Genomic DNA, 16,972 nt, shown 5'->3' with positions numbered 1-16,972 from the left:
ATTTCTGTTGTTTTAAGCCATCCAGTTTGTGCTACTTTGTTACAGCAGCCCTAGTAAACTAAGATGATCCTCAAATACAGGGTTAGAAACCAGTAGAAAAAAGGAATGAACATTCAATTATGAATAAGAAGTAAACGTTTCCCTATAAATCTTTGTCACTGAGTAACTCAGTTAATCTCAGTACACAGTTTTCTCATTTTTAAATGAGGAGCTGAGATTTATTGATTTCTTAGATCATTTCAGCATAAGATTCAATAATTTTAGGACAGTAATCTATTATCTGGTTGGAGTTTTAAGACTCAGAAAATCCACTGTGTGAAGAGTTGCTTTGTTTTTCCATACCAATTCTCTTACTACTAACACAGACATGCAAAGTACTGAATAATTTATGATAGCGAGTTAAGGAAAATTTTCAGTAAAAGGAGGCTAAAGGGCACCTGAATGTCTTAATTGGTGGAGAGCACAACTCTGGATCTCAGGGTTGTAGGTTTGAGCCCCACGTTAGGTATAGAGATTACTTAAAACAAAACAAAAACTTTAAAAAATTTAAAAATTAAAAAAAAATAAAAGGCCAATTCTCATCATCCTTTTTCATTTTAAATAATATACAGTATTTTTCTATTTTCTTTTTGCGAATAGCTATGATGCTCCATGATACAAAATTAAGTTTTTATGTAATACATCACATTTTACCAAAGGAAACATTTTTTTGTCTAAAATTGGTATCAGCAAAGTAAAATAGTTACTACATTCCCACATTTTTGGATGCTTAGTAGGATCTTATTAGGCACTTACCTCTCTAAGTACTCTGCAAGAAGTTGTTCTGCTGCAGATGAATACATCCACTCACTTCCAACTTTCTTAGTATAGCCAGGTACCTCCTCATTTTTTTTGTTGAATTTGAGATTCAAACCCACATTTGCTTTATGGTCTCCATGAGGGCTGAATTTAAATCACACACACACACACACACACACACACACACACACACACACACACGTTTTAAAATTTTGTTCAAAGAATACAAAGTTTTGCTTTCAATTCTTAGAAAAACTTAATTTTGATTGTTCTTCTATAGTTTTCATGGTTATTTCCAAAGTAGCAGTTATTGAAAGACTAGAGGAAAGGCTTTAAAACCCAAGTTAACAAATCATATAAATAGATTATATAACTAGAGAAGAGAATGAGATAAGAAAATGCAGGGAAATATATTATTGAGATTCACACACACCTTCTGATACCTTTTTTCAAGGTTCAATTTGTTAGCTGCTAAAAATAAGAACTGTCTTTCCAAACACCTAAAACATGTGCCATTTAGATGAAAGATCACCATCAGAGGAATTTATGCATAATTTTTAAAGAAAATTCAGAGCAATTAATAAAAGAAAATAAATACTAAAGTATTAACCAGTTTATCTTTATCATTTAATTTTTTCTGCCACTTTAAGTAAATTTCTCTAACGTAAACTTACTTTCTCCTAGATCCTCTTCCAATAAAAATACTTCCTGTAAACCTTGAAACAAGGTATCCACTCACTCCAAGGCGACTGGCCAACACATATCCTGGGTTGTACTTTATAGAATATTTCTTCAAATATAAAAACAAAAAGGTCAATTATGGAAACACAAAGCATCAAATGTTATTTCTTTACCTTTAAAATCTGGAGATAATCAAGACATCACTAACCATTGGAATGTGGCAATATAAGGATTCTCAAAAGTAAGTGATCCATTTCCCTTTTTATTTTTTTGAAAGGATCTGTAGGCAGAATTTTTCTGCTCCTCTCTCTCCTTAAAGGACAGAATTCCCAAGGATGGATGAAAGGGGGAGGAAATATACAATTTGTGAAACTGTCTCAAGAAATAAAGTCTACTCTAAGTCTAAATGGCAAACTCTGCAGACAAGAGCTATTTTTTAAACATTAATTTTCATATTCCAATTAGGGACTAGTAAAGCACTGGGACATAATGAGGCCTTGATGATTATTAACATTGAACTAAAACATGAGTATGTCATCAAAACAGTTGCTACTGAGCACAATTAAAAATGTTCTTCATTATATTTACTATGATATGAAAGTAAGAAGTATATATAGGCTTATAGTTAATACAGTCAAAGAAATATAACCTAAATTTATGTATATAAGGGAAGAAACTAAGATTAAAAAAAGGTATCAGATCATATAATTTTTAAATTAATCAGGAAGCAAATTACAAATCCAGTACCAAAAAAGGTAAGCTACCATATAATCTTGACATAATAGACATAATAATAACATACTTATTTTATATGGATTTCATGTACTATATTCATATGAATGTGTATAAATATAATAAACACTTATGAATTAAATGCATATTTTATGTCTACAATAACCGCCAAACGGATAAATTTTTTTTGGTGCATGGAATATATAAATTCATTATTAAAATATGTTAATATCCTGGGTAAAGAATGCAATATAGTTTTTCCATCAAGAGCATTATTAGGATTAGAAATAATACAGACAATTCAAATACACTTTCCAGAACAGATAGGAGGACTTAAGGTAGTAGTTCTCTTATCATAGGTAGTATTACTTATTTTTCTAATAAGCATCTGGAAATGTATAGGGCCACATCATTCAGTTACTGGCATGGGCCACTACCTCTTAGTCTCCAGGGGACAAAGATGCCAACTACACTATCATATACTGGACAGTCCTATTTTATACAGGAATTGTCCTACCCAAAATACCAATGGTATTGTTTTTGAGAAATATTTGATTATGATATAATTAAAATTGATGAAGATCATCACAAATATTCTAGAAAATGTAAAGTAAAAAGCAGAGAACATTGGGGGTAGAGAAAAAAGATGAGTAAAAGTTAATAAGGTATGCAAAGAGAAAAAGCATAGAGGAGAAGGCATGCCTAGCAACACTGTACTTAAAAGGTGGGCAGGCTCTTTCAGATCTAGAAAAAGCTAGGGATAAAGGAACATAAATAATTTTTTCCCTCCACTGACTCCCAGAACAGAGAGCTCCAGCATCTTTATCAAGCAGGACACTCTCCTGGTTTCCTGACTGTGCTTTCTGAATCCTTTCTCCAAAAGATGCCTGATGGTAAGAATTTAGAGACTTTTCTGCCTTCCATGAAGTTTGTTCAAGTATATGCTGATGTTCAATGCCCTCAGTTCATTTACAGGATAAAAAGCTTTAGAATTTACTATTAGAGAAATAAAAGTATAAGTATCAGTAGCTGGCTGATTGTGAATTAAATTCAGCTGAAGTAATTATCTAATCAATCATTAAGAATATACAATAGATATCAGAATCCTCCTCCTATTGAAATATAAAAGGAGGCCAGTGAACATCTTTGGAGGAAAAAGGTCCTAAAAAAGGATGCTGTGAATTTAAATGCAGTTTCCCATTTTTTTCTAGTGATTGTTCATCTTTAGCTTCCATTGCAAAAAGGCCACTACTTGTAACTAAAAATGTAGGCTTTGATTATGAAAAGTTTATTTAAATAAAAAAAACTAAGCCTATTCCCAGAGGGTAGGCTAAGACACGTATCCCTTCTTGAGCTTGAACATGAACCCATAAAAACTGTTACAGATTAATAATGAGATTTCAGTGATATTTTTCCCCCTGAACATTTGCATGAAGTTTGAAAACAGATTCCCCACACTCATTTTTAAGTACTAGACATAACTGTGAGAGAATTTAATCAGTACTAAATAAAGTATTTATAATATATTCAGAGGAGGTGGTAAAAATATGCTTCTAACACTTTTAAAAGTTTATCAGTTCTAAATTAAGCAATATGGACTATGGTACTCACATGCTGGTTCTGTATTAAAGCATCAAGATTGGGTTCACATGGAATGCTGAAAATCACACGAATCCTACCTTCTGTAATCACATCCCCTGAATCCTGAACCTTGGAGGGAAAAAGAAAATCACAATGTTTTAGTCTCTTTCACCACATTTTATTTACTTTTCTAATTATTTGAACAATGTTTATTTCTGAAATACAGCAAGACAGTAAAGTTGGATACTGGAGATTCTCTTAGAATTCATAAATGAATGTGATTACATTATAAATTTGAGCCAATACACATTGCTTTAATAGCTGTTAGCCAGTTTTTTTCCTTTAAATTAACTTTTTATTTGCAAATAACTTTAAATTATCAAAAAGCTGCAAACATAAAAACAGGTCAAAGATCACTTATAAAACATTTACCTAGATATTAACATTTTACTCAATCTGCTTTAACATTTGTACTCTATGCATATACATAATTTTTTTTTTAAACTTTTTGAGGGTATATTACATATATCATGTCCTTTACCCTTTAATATTTTGGTGCATACAGCCTAAGAAGAAGGATATTTTACTATATAACCACAGTACAGTTACTAAATACACTCATTTACATTGATAAAATAGTTCAATCAACTGTCCATATTCCAGTTTTGTCGCGGCTGGCCCCAAATTTTTCCTATATTATAATAAAGAAAACCCTTTTCTCCCTCTACTACAGAATTCAGGCTAGGATCAGACATTACATTTAGTTATCATACCCCCTAGCCAACTTATATCTAGACTATATCCAAAGTCTTTGTCTTTTATAACATTGACATTTTTGAAGAATAAGGTCCTTCTTCCCTCTTCATCCTGCCTTTAAAAACAAAAGTGCCAAAAAAAAAAAAAACAAAAAAAAAACCAAAAGTGCCTCATTTTGGATTTGTCTGATGCTTCCTTACAATTAAGTTAAGCTCATATATTCTCAGCTAGAATAGTGCATGGGTGATGTGTCCTTCTTAATACCTTGGTATCACATATGGAGGTGCATGATATTGCTCAATTTCTTCACTGTCCAATTAGGTTTTTTTTCTCTTATAACTAATTAATGGTCTGTGGGAAGACACTTTCTAAGGCCATGAAAATATCCTACTCAGATAAAAAACTCCCCCTAGATTTAGTTTCCGATGGAGATTGTTACTTGATTCAATCTTTATTGTAATGCTTATAAAATGGTTTTCCAACTCTAGCATACTCTCCATTTACCTTTGACATGATACTATAAACAAGGGCCCTTCTGTTCCCTATTTACTTATCATCACTGTGGAATCATTAATTCCTATCCCCCACCCCCGTCCAATGGTTTATAATCCACTAGTGTACTTTATTATTTTGGTACTCCAACTATCCCAGATTTGGGCAGTTTGGTAGGAGCTCCTTTGACCCGGTTTCTGTGTTTATGTGATATGGTCCCATCACTCTTTTGAGCACTTCCTTATTTTCTGGCCTAACCGGTGGTTCTAGAAAATGTAAAGTAAAAAGCTTATCTTCTACCTACCCTGCCCCAGCCTAGTAATGGGCCATTTCTCTCAAATGCTTTCAGTGGGGTGTATTATTAGAGGTCAAACCTGGAGAGATTATATGTATTCACTGTTACTAGATTATCTTTGTTTCTTAACCCTTTGAGCAAATACAGCTAGAAAATACATGTATGTATAGGCATATATGCATTCACACACATACAAATATACATATATATCTATATACATGTGCCCATATACATATGTGTAAATACACGTATGTATTTTTAAAATCATAAGTTCACATTAATACCTTCAATTCTAATCTGTCCCCACAGATTCTTCTTTGCATTCTTCCATTTCATATTTACATGTATCTTTTTCCATGTGAGAACTGGAATTCCTCAAACATCAACACATTTACAAGTTCATCAACCCAATAATACAACTAAAATAATTTCATAACTGCTTCATCCACTACCATAATGAATAAACCTGCTAAATAAGAGATTAAGATTTGAATTCTTTCTCCTCTGCCTCTTAACCCCAACCTGCTCAAGATTAAAGACATATAGTCAAATACTGTGTTCATAAGTTAGACATATGAATTTTTCCCCTTTAGTATTACATTTTATTTTATACCTAAATGAAGAGAAGTTAAATAACTATCACTTAGAACTAGAAAGAAATTTAATTAGTAACAATAACAGGAACTAACTTCTCCAGTGCAGCCATAATAGGGGGTTCCCAGCATAAAGACCGTACTTCTAGGAGGAAACAAGTCATCCAATGTTTTGATTTTGGAGAAACGGGAGTCAAAAGCTCGGATGTCCTATACAGAATGAAATATAAAAGTAAATTATCACAGTCAAAAGTCCTATGGATTGGACATCAAATTTTTCTTCCTATGGGGTTATTACTATGCTGTCTGCAAATGCAAAATGTAAAGATTTTCTACATAACAATACTGGCAGCTAAAATGTATTGACTTTATATGCCATTTTTCTAGGTATTTCGTACATTAGTTAATTTCATCCTCAAGACAACCCTGTATAGCACAGATCATTATTAGCCTCACTTTACACATGGGGAAACTAAGGCACCAAAAGGGGGTGAAATGTCACCCAAGATCATACAGCTAAAAAGTCAACTCAGGCAGTCTGCGCTCTTAATCACTACACTATACTGTTTCTCAAAATTACAGGATCAGTACATGCTTTAAAAAAATTTTGTCTCAGGCGCCTGGGTGGCTCAGTTGTTAAGCAACTGCCTTCAGCTCAGGTCATGATCCCAGTGTCCTGGGATCGAGTCCCACATCCGGCTCCCTGCTTGGCAGGAAGCCTGCTTCTCCCTCTCCCAGTCTTCCCACTTGTGTTCCCTCTCTCACTGTGTCTCTCTCTGTCTAATAAATAAATAAATAAATCTTAAAAAAATTTTTTTTGTCTTGTTATCACACCCAAAATTACCAATACAAAAGCAAATACTTTTATTTATTTATTTACTAATTTATTTCAGGCAAACATTTTTTGGAGAATAAAAATCTAAAACTGTAGGCTGTTAAGCTAATGCTAGGCTTTTTCATTAGAGATTAAGTTTAAAAAATAAATAAGTAAAAAAGACAAGTTTCCTAATCATACACAGAGTGAGCATATAACAACCTTTTCAAAAACTACAGTTTTTGCGGTGGTTCAAGACGGTTCAAGATGGCAGCACAGGAAGATCCTGAATGCCTCTCCTCCCATGGACACACCAAATCTTCAGCTACATATGGAACAATTAGTTCCCTCTTAAAGAGGCCTGAAAACTAGTTGAACAGCAACTCCACAACAAAAGATTAAAAGGTACAGATTGATTTGGGTAGGAGAGGCAGACATACTATCGCCAAAAACCCCACCCCTGATGTGGAGACCCACAATCAGGAGAGATCTCCTTCTTGAGGAGCAAGGGGTTTGTGTTCCGTATCAGGCACCCCAACCCTTGGAAACTGCACTGGCGAGACAGGCTGCCAAAGTATCTGGCTTTGAAAACAAATGGGGCTTATGTCTAGGAGACCCAAAAGGCTGCAGGGAATGGAGATTCTGCTTTTAAAGGGCTTGTGTGCAGACTTACTAGCCCTGAGATCCAGGGTAAGAGCAGTGGTTTGAAAGTGCCTAGACCATATGGGGAAAACATTAATTTGCTAATCGTAAAGTTTCTGTCAGGGGGACAGGGGACTGTTGGGACTTTCTCTGGACACAAAAGTGCTGGCAGGTGCCATTTTTTGTGTTCTTCCTTTACTTTGCTAGCATTAGCAAGTGTGCTCTACTAAAGCTGGCAGGCACATCCTACCCCCATGTATATATGGGGTCTCTCTCTCTCCCTCTACACAGACACACAGACACACAGACACACACACACACACACACACACACACACACACACACACACACACGGTTATTACTCAGTCATAAAAGATAATGAAGATCTTGCCATTTGCAACAACATGGATGGACATGAGGGTATTATGCTAATGAAGTAAGAGAGAGAAAAACAAATACATGACTTCAGTTAATATGCAATTTAAAGAAACAAAACAAACAAATAAAACACAACAGATACAGAGAAATGACTGGTGGCTGCCAGACAGAAGGGGTTTGGGGAGATGGATAAAATGCATGAAGGGGCTTAAGGGGTACTAGTTATACTAGTACTAGTTATACTAATACTTAAGGGGTATTAGTTACACAATAAATAAATCATGGGGATGTAACGTATAGCATGGTGACTTTAGTCAGTAATAATGTACTGCGTATTTGAAAGCTGTAAAACAGTAAATCTTAAAAGTTCTCATCATAGTGCTCGCTTCGGCAGCACATATACTAAAAAAAAAAAAAGTTCTCATCATAAGAAAAAAATTCTGTAACTTTGTATGGTGATAGATGGTAATAAGACTTATATTGGTGATCATTTGCCAGTGTATACAAATACTGAATCATTTTGTACACTTTGAAACCAAATAGTCAATTATACATAAATATAGTTTTTTCAAATGATATTAAATCATAATCTCCATAATGCATTGCTGCATTAGTTTTCTATTTATAAATAAATATTAAATATGATATAGTTTTTTCTTTATACAGTGGGAGTAGTGCACATTTAGATACAATTGAGATTTGATGGAGACTTACCTTTACAATAGTTTGATAAACAAAAGGAAGAACTTGTTTCGACCATTGTTTCTCTAGATGGACTTCGCCATTTTGATTTATTTGATATTTACGACCTGTGAGTAACTGAGCATATACAACTGCGGATGTTTCATTTATTATTATTCCTTTTCTTCTTAGGTAGCTAAAAGAAAGAATAAAAAAGAAACGTAGATATGTATGAGTATGTTGAGTATGTATATATTCTAGGATGATAATCAAACTACCAACTCATAATCAAATGTTTAAATAAAATTTAAATAAATATGCTAGCAGTTCTGAGTACCTAACTTAAGGTTTTTTTGCACTAGTTTTTTACTCTATGGATACCTCTCCCAATGTCTGTGTGACTAAAGGAGAACTTGTTTAAGAAATTCTTGTGTGTCATAATCACTAGGATGGGGATAACAAAAAAAAGTGAAAATATCAAGTACTGGAAAAGATGTGGAGAAATTGAAACACTTGTACGTTGTTGGTGGGAATGCAAAAATGGTACACTCACTGTGAAAAACCATTTAGCAGTTCTTCAAAAAGTCTACAAATTCCACTTCTAGGTATATACCCAAAAACTGGAAAGGTACTCAAACAAATATTTATAAATGAATGTGCATAGCAGCATTACTCACAATAGCAAAAAGGCAGAAAGAACCCAAAAGTCCTCCAATAGATGGATGGATAAACAAAAGGCAGTATATCCATAAAATAAAATATTTGGCCATTGAAAGAAAGAAGTACTGATATATGTTACAATGTATATGAACCTAAAAATATGTTAAATATAAGAAGTTAGACACAAAAGGCCACATAGTATATAGGATTCCATTTCTGCAAAACATACAGAATAGGTGAATCCAGAAAGACAGAAAGAGGTTAACAGGGGCATTCAGTGGTCCTTTTCTTTCTTTCTTTCTTTTTTTTTTTTTTAAGATTTTATTTATTTATTTGACAGACAGAGATCACAAGCAGGCAGAGAGGCAGGAGGAAGCAGGCTCCCTGCTGAGCAGAGAGCCTGATGTGGGGCTCAATCCCAGGACTCTGGGATCATGACCTGAGCCAAAGGCAGAGGCTTTAATCCACTGAGCCACCCAGGTGCCCCCAGAGGGCCTTTTCAATCTCAAGTATAGGTCAGCAAACTACGGTCATGAGACAAATCTAGACTGACTCCAGTTCTTGTAAATAAAATTTTACTGAAACATAGTCATCAATTTATTTGCTGTCTATGATGGCTTTTGTGTTACAATAGCATAGTTGAGTAGTTATGACAAACACTGTAAAGTCTGCGAAGAAGCCCAAGATATCTACTATCTGGCCTTTACAGAAAAAATTTGCTGACCTCTGATCTAAAGATAAAATTATTCTTCATCCAAGGATATTTTCCTATCTCCTTTCCATTTGCTCTTCCTAGAACTCCTATTTGAGAAATATTAGAAATTCTGACTATACTCTTTTCATCTCTTCATGCTTTTGTACTGTGTGCTGAGGGAATGAATCCCTCAGCTTCATCTTCTAGCTGATTGAATTTTTTTTTTTTTCAACTAAGCCACCCAGTAACCCCTCACTGACTGAATTTTCAGTATCACTATATTACTATTCAGACCATCTGCTCAGCTCATTATATAATTTAAATTTTTGTATTTGTGTTTTATATAAATAAATGTATTATATAATATAAACTATAGATATATATAGTATATAGATGAATGACATTATTATATATAACACACATATATATATTTTTTTCCATAGCAGCTGATATATATATGTTGTTGTTCTCAATGGTAGCCTTGGTCTGAAATAAATCACGCCATCTTAAAAAAAAGAAACAGAAGTCTTCCAACAAATTTTTGAAATGGAGCATTCTGCTTTTTCTTTCTTTCTTTCTTTCTTTTTTTTTTTAAGATTTATTTATTTGTTAAAGAAAGAGAGAGAGCACAAGCAGGTGGAGTGGCAAGCAGAGGGAGAAACAGTCTCCTTACTGAGCTAGGAGCCTGATGTGGGACTCAATCCCAGGACTCTGGGATCATGACCTAGGCCAAAGGCAGACACTTAACTGAGACACCCAGGCGCCCTCTGCTACCATTTTCTAAAAATCCAGTGGGAAAACCTACTAATTTTACTCAAAAGTTATTTAGCCAGTAATCTTGCTACCAATATGACAAGGATATCCCAAGAAAGGAAAATTATTTGCTAATCTTTCTCATAAAGATAAAAGCAAAAATTCTAAACAAAATGTAACAAATCTAATCCAATTACATATAAAAAGGAAAATACATCATAGTCTAATAGGATTTACTCCAGGAATTCAGGGATAAATTTATATTTGAAATTCAATCAACATAATTCACCAGATTAAAAGAAAAATCATATGGTCGTTTTGACAGATACAGGAAAAAACCTGACAAAATCAGTACTAATTAATAATAAAAACTCTCAACCAACTAGGAATAGAAGGAAATTTCCTTTATCTGATAAAGAATATCGATTAAATAAAAACACTCTAGGGGCGCCTGGGTGGCTCAGTGGGTTGGGGCCTCTGCCTTCGGCTCGGGTCATGATCCCGGAGTCCTGGGATCGAGCCCCGCATTGGGCTCTCTGCTCAGAGGGAGCCTGCTTCCTCCTCTCTCTCTGCCTGCTTCTTTGCCTACTTGTGATCTCTGTCAAATAAATAAATAAAATCTTAAAAAAAAAAAAAACTCTATGGCAATCATTATATTTAATAATGAATCATTTAAGGCTTTTCTCTGAAATTGAGAATAACATCACACGAAAATCATAAATAAGAGACTGTGGGGCACCTGGGCGGCTCAGTGGGTTAAGCATCTGCCTTCAGCTCAGGTCACAATCCCCAAGTCCTGGGACTGAGCTCTGAGTCAGCCTCCTGCTCAGCACAAGCAGTCTGTTTCTCCATCTCCCTCCAACCCTCCCCCATGTTTGTGCTTGTGCTCATGCTCTTGCTCTCTCTAAAATAAATAAGTAAATAAATCTTAAAAAACAAAACAAAATTAATGTAAGACTGGTAATCAACTCAGAAAAAGGGCAAAATATATGAACAGGCATTGCACAAAGGAGCATATTCAAATGACCAACAAATATGAAAGGATGCTCAACTTTTACTGTCATTGGGGAAATGCAAATTAAGCCAAATGAAATACCACTATATTACAATGGCTAAAATGGAAGAGACAATAAGTACTGAAGGTAGAGATAAAATAAATTCTTATAAATTTCTAAAAGAATGTAAATTGATACAATCACTTTGTAAATCTTTTTGGTAGTATCTACTCAAGCTGAGCTTAAGCATTATCCTATGAAGCAATAATTCCACTCTTAATTATGTACCTAACAGTAATGCATATATACGTATTCACTAAAAGTGCCAAACAACTCAACTATCTATCCACAAAAGTATGGATAAATTGTACTATATTCATACAATGTAATGTAATCATTAGTGAAAATGAACAAACTAAACTATATGTAACAACATATGAATATTAGAATCACAGTACTGAACAACAGAGGTCAGGTTCAAAAAGAATACATTCTGTATGAATCAATTCTTACAAAGTTTGAAATAGGAAAAACTAATCTCTAGAGTTACAAATCAAAATAGTTACATTTGGAGGAGAGGAGAAATAGATTGTAATGGCTGGAAGAGGGCATAAGGGGCTTTGTAGGATTATGACAACTTCTCTGTTGGTTCTATTTTTTTTTTTTTAAGGATTTTATTTATTTATTTGACAGAGAGAGTCACAGCAAGAGAGGGAACACAAGCAGGGGGAGTGGGAGACGGAGAAGCAGGCTCCCGGGGAGCCCCATGTGGGGCTCGATCCCAGGACTCTGGGATCAAGGTCTGAGCCAAAGGCAGATGCTTAAGGACTGAGCCATCCAGGTGCCCTTCTGTTGGCTCTCTTTCTTGACTTATATTCTAGTTATGCATGTGAAAATCTATCAAGTAAAATATTTATGCATTGTATATATTCTCTTCTCTGTATACTTCAATAGAAACTTTCTATTAGAAAAAAACCTAAAATAGTAATTTAGAATAATAGCTTTAAATTTTCAAGTGGTAGGAAGACTTTCCTCCATTTACTTTTTAAAAGAAAAATTTATTTATTTGAGAGAGTGAGAGTATGTGCAAATGCACACATGGATAAGGGATAAGGGCAAAGGGAGATGGAAATCCTCAAGCAGCCTCCCGGCTGAGAGTAGAGCCTGACCTGGGGCTAGATCCCAGGACCCTGAGATCACAACCTGAGCCAAAATGGAGTCAGAGGCTTAATGGACTGAGCCACCCAGGCATCCCTCTCTATTTACTTTAGCTTTTACTTTACACTTTTATTGCTTTGGGGTCAGTGTTGTGGTCAGTATTCTCTTTCTCTCTTTTTAAACACCTGTGTTTATTTATTTATTTTTTATTTATTTTTAAGTAAACTTTACTCCCAATGTGGGGCTTGAACTCATGACCTTGAGATTAGAGTCCTGTATTCTATTGACTAGCCAGGTGCCTCTAGTCTGTATTCTTTCTTTCTTTTTTAACCGAAGTACACTTGGGCATACAACATTAGTGTTATTTTACTATATAGGCTGTATAGTGTTGTTTTACTAAACAAAAATGGCACCTGCCAACTTTGGCACTTGCAAGGTAGAAAAAGAATGCAAAAATGGCACCTATCAATGCCTCAGTCCCTGAAAAGAATTCCAATAGGCCCCTGTTCCTCCAATAGTTACCTAAGGTTAGCAAATCAATGTCCTTCCCATATGGTCTAGGCAGTTTACAGATTTCAGCTTTTACCCTACCTGAGTCCTCGGATAATTGAGTCCATGTGGGAACTCTTTAAGAGCACAATCTCCATTTCCTACAGCTCTGTTTCTCCTGGTCACAAGCCCCACTGGTTTTCAAAGCCAGATGTTTTAGGGCTTGTCTCTCTAATGCAGATTCCAAGGGTTAAGAACTGATGTGGGGCATTAAATTTTTAAAAATACTTAACATATCTCTTCTTTTCTAAAGTATAAACAAAACTATACTTTAACTTTCTCTTATGTAAAATGTGAGTTAGTACTTAAAAAATAATTCTGTATTTTAATAATTTATTAATAAACTGGCGTTTATCACCAATGATTTGGTAACCACATTTTTTGGGGTTGATTCATCTCTTGCTTGTTTGAGGTACAAGGTTTTGGAACTTTTCTCCAAATTATCTTCTAAATGCATCATCTTCTTCATAGCAACCCAAAAAGTACTTTCTTATGTCTTTCTTTCAGTCTTCTTTCTCCAATTCCCAATCCTTTTCACTCTATTATATCCTCAATAGCAACCTGTTTAACTGAAGTATCATCAGTTCTCCGTGTAGCTCTCTCAAGGAGTAGCCATTTGTTTTCATACTATATATGGGCTAGGATAGGGTGTTCTCCTTACAACCTACTGTGACATTCAAATCCCTCATAGTAAACTACTCTGCTCTTTTCCATTCTATCCTTATGCCAACTATCATCCAGAATGCTCTCAGAGTTTACATATATAACCTACCTAACACCACAGGAATTTAGTTTCACTATCTCCTTACCACCAATAACCTTTTCCATTCCACTTCAGCCATCTAGTCCTATAGCTATGACTTGGGTCATGACATCACCCATAATAGATGTACCTCCAAAATCATTAATCCCAACATCTTATTGTCTAAAAATTTTTCCAGCTAACTTGCTTGTTCAACCCACTTTATGATTTTTTTAAAATTTTGTTTGACAGATAGAGATCACAAGTAGGCAGAGAGGCAGGCAGAGAGGCTGGGGGGAAGCAGGCTCCCTGCTGAGCAGAGAGCCTGATGTGGGGCTCGATCCCAGGACCCTGAAATCATTATCTGAGCCGAAGGCAGAGGCTTTAACCCACTGAGCCACAAAGGCGACCCTCAACCACTTTATGATTAGCTTAATTTGGGATCTCTAATCCACTGATCCTTCTACTTTCTCTGAAACTATTAACTTAACCTATTTTTTTTTACTTCTCCTACTATCCCACTTAGATTCCATTGTCTACTTTTTCAGTAACATTCCTGCCAATATCCTTAACTTCCTTGCCTTTCTGTCTTTTCATTATATCCATCTAGCAAAATCCAGTGCTTGTTTAATCTCTGCTTTTTCTAGGCCTGTAACTGATCAACAGAGCTCTACTACCAAAAGATAGGGCAGATCATTACATTATAAATTAATGTCATTCAACTTCAAAAAGGGCCCTCAATATTGCCTATAATTCAACCACGTTCTTCTGATCAACTGATACTCTTCCATTTTCTCCAAGGACTTTTTTTTTTTTTTTAAGTTTATTTATATATGTAAGTAATCTCTACACCCAATATGGGGCTCGAATTCATGACCTCAAGATCAAGAGTATACAAATTCTTCTGAATGAGCCAGCCAAGTGCTCCCCAAGCACTATTTTCAAACCTTCTCTACTTTACTCAAATTTAAGATCAATCTCTCTTTTCCTGCCTCCATTCTAAATAGGTGAATTCAATATTCACTTTACAAAGAAAACAAAGGCAACCAATGAGAGCTTCTCATCTGCTCCATGCCAAACACACAAACCAACCTGTATTTGTATACCATCTTGTTAAAACAGAGGAGCTACCTTTTTCCTCTTTAAGACTCTATCTTGTTCCATCTTCAAATACATTGTTTTCTTTCTTTTGAAAATTGCACCTCTCTTCTCATTTTTACACACGATCCTATCTCGCTGAATAAACCAAACACCAAGTCCATTCAATTCTATATCCTTCTTCAGCTAAGTCTTTTTTTTTTTAAAGATTTTATTTATTTATTTGACAGAGAGAGAGATACCACAAGTAGGCAGAGAGGCAAGCGGGGGTTGGGGGTGGCGCGGAAGCAGGCTTCCTGCCAAGTAGAGAGCCTGACATGAGGCTCAATCCCAGGACCCTGAGACCACAACCTGAGCCGAAGGCAGAGGCTTAACCCACTGAGTCACCCAGGCGCTTTTCTTTAGCTATGTCTTAATGGTAGTTTTCATTAGAAAGGAAATCTGCTACACAGGAATACAAAAAGGTACCAACATTGTCATATGTACTTAGAGAGTTTCTAAAAATAAAGTTGCATAACTTGGTACTCCTCGAAGTATTTCATGTGTTATGTTCACACAAAAAAGGATGTACTGAACTTAGGAGAACAAGTCTTGGTTAGTAAGATATATGGAGATAAGTGAAATAAGTAATAGGTTCTACATTCTTGTGTAGAAGTTTTAGAGTTAAGGATGGTCTGTGCAAGCATTACTCTTAATATTAGAGCCATGAGATCCTCATGTTGATATAATGTACAAAATCACAAGTAAGTAAGATAAACCCTCAGGGGCAGAGTACCACTGGCTGTATGAATTTCACCTTACAAGACAGATTATAGAAGTGCTGGGGAGGTATGGGAAGAGGGGACAAAATGTGAGGTGATATGAGAGAGGAATATGGTGGTTAAAAAAAAAAAAAAAAAAAAGCAGTCTAAGAAAATGGTAACCAGAATAAATACACCTAAGTGTTTATGAATCCACACAGCCTCGTCTACCCTATTTGGTTAACCAGAGATCCTGAACAGGTAGGCACTAAAAATCATTCTTTTGTATGAACCAACACACATTGCCATCAACTTCAGCAGTCTGCTGCCTTGATTATTATCTCTGCTCTTTGCGGCCATCAAGAAGTTCAAGTCCATCCATATGGGAAGAACTGACAGAACAAGGAGTCAAGAGCTTTTGGTTTACTTCACAACTGAAGTTTTTGAAGTTGTTTACTCCTATTATGTCTCCATTTCTGTTACTCTCAATCATTCTTCCACCCATACTAGTCCAGCTTGCAGCCCCACTGTTCAAACAAAATAGCTCGTTTATTAATCTTCTTCATAATATTTGACATGACTTATTCCCTTATTCTTCAAACACTCTTTTTTTTTTTTTTTTAAATTTGCATAATGTAACACTTCCCTGGCTGTTCTCCTACCTCTCAGATTGCCTTGTTTTTTTTTCCCTTTGTTGCCTCATCTTCCTCATTAGGGTTCCTTTTTGGTTCCAACACTCCAGCCACATTGGCCATTATCATTAATGTTATACATGCTACTTTTCCATTTGCCATAGGAAATTTATATGTATCTTTTTCTCATCCTGAAACATGCTCCCTTTTCATTCTTTGCCTAACTCCTACCCCACATTCAGATAACCAGTTTCATCAACATTTTCCTTTGGTAAATTTTCTCTAACTAAGGCAAATGGCTCCTTAGCTAAGTCAAACTCCTCTATTACATGGTCTCAGAGCACTACTTCTTCAAAGTAATTATCATAATTATAGTTTGATCAAAAATTGACACAAGATGGGGCACCTTGGTGGCTCAGTTAAGTGGCTTCTTGAATTTGGCTCAGGTCCTGATCTCACAGCTCCTGAGACTGAGCCCTGCATTGGGCTCCAGGCTTAGCTGGAGTCT

The 16,972-nt window shown here is 35.3% G+C and overlaps 1 protein-coding gene across 5 annotated transcripts in view; it reads right to left on the bottom strand.

Moving 5' to 3' along the window:
• The window catches only part of LOC111147901 (5'-3' exoribonuclease 1), a 104,155-nt gene that overhangs the window by 40,635 nt on the left and 46,548 nt on the right, over positions 1-16,972 (bottom strand). For all 5 annotated transcript variants that reach the window (XM_022504168.1, XM_022504173.1, XM_022504185.1 and 2 more), the window contains 5 exons: positions 8,477-8,639; positions 6,025-6,138; positions 3,823-3,921; positions 1,473-1,588; positions 796-942 (listed from right to left, as the gene is read on the bottom strand). In XM_022504168.1, the coding sequence (XP_022359876.1) occupies positions 796-942; positions 1,473-1,588; positions 3,823-3,921; positions 6,025-6,138; positions 8,477-8,639 (639 nt within the window). The remainder of the gene's footprint in view (positions 1-795; positions 943-1,472; positions 1,589-3,822; positions 3,922-6,024; positions 6,139-8,476; positions 8,640-16,972) is intronic.

Source organism: Enhydra lutris, unplaced genomic scaffold, assembly GCF_002288905.1.
Source record: "Enhydra lutris kenyoni isolate GAN:26980312 unplaced genomic scaffold, ASM228890v2 scaffoldscaffold2, whole genome shotgun sequence".
In the NCBI taxonomy this organism is placed as follows: Eukaryota; Metazoa; Chordata; class Mammalia; order Carnivora; family Mustelidae; genus Enhydra; species Enhydra lutris.
Note: the sequence above shows the minus strand (reverse complement) of the source record. Positions and strands in the feature narration are given on the sequence as shown.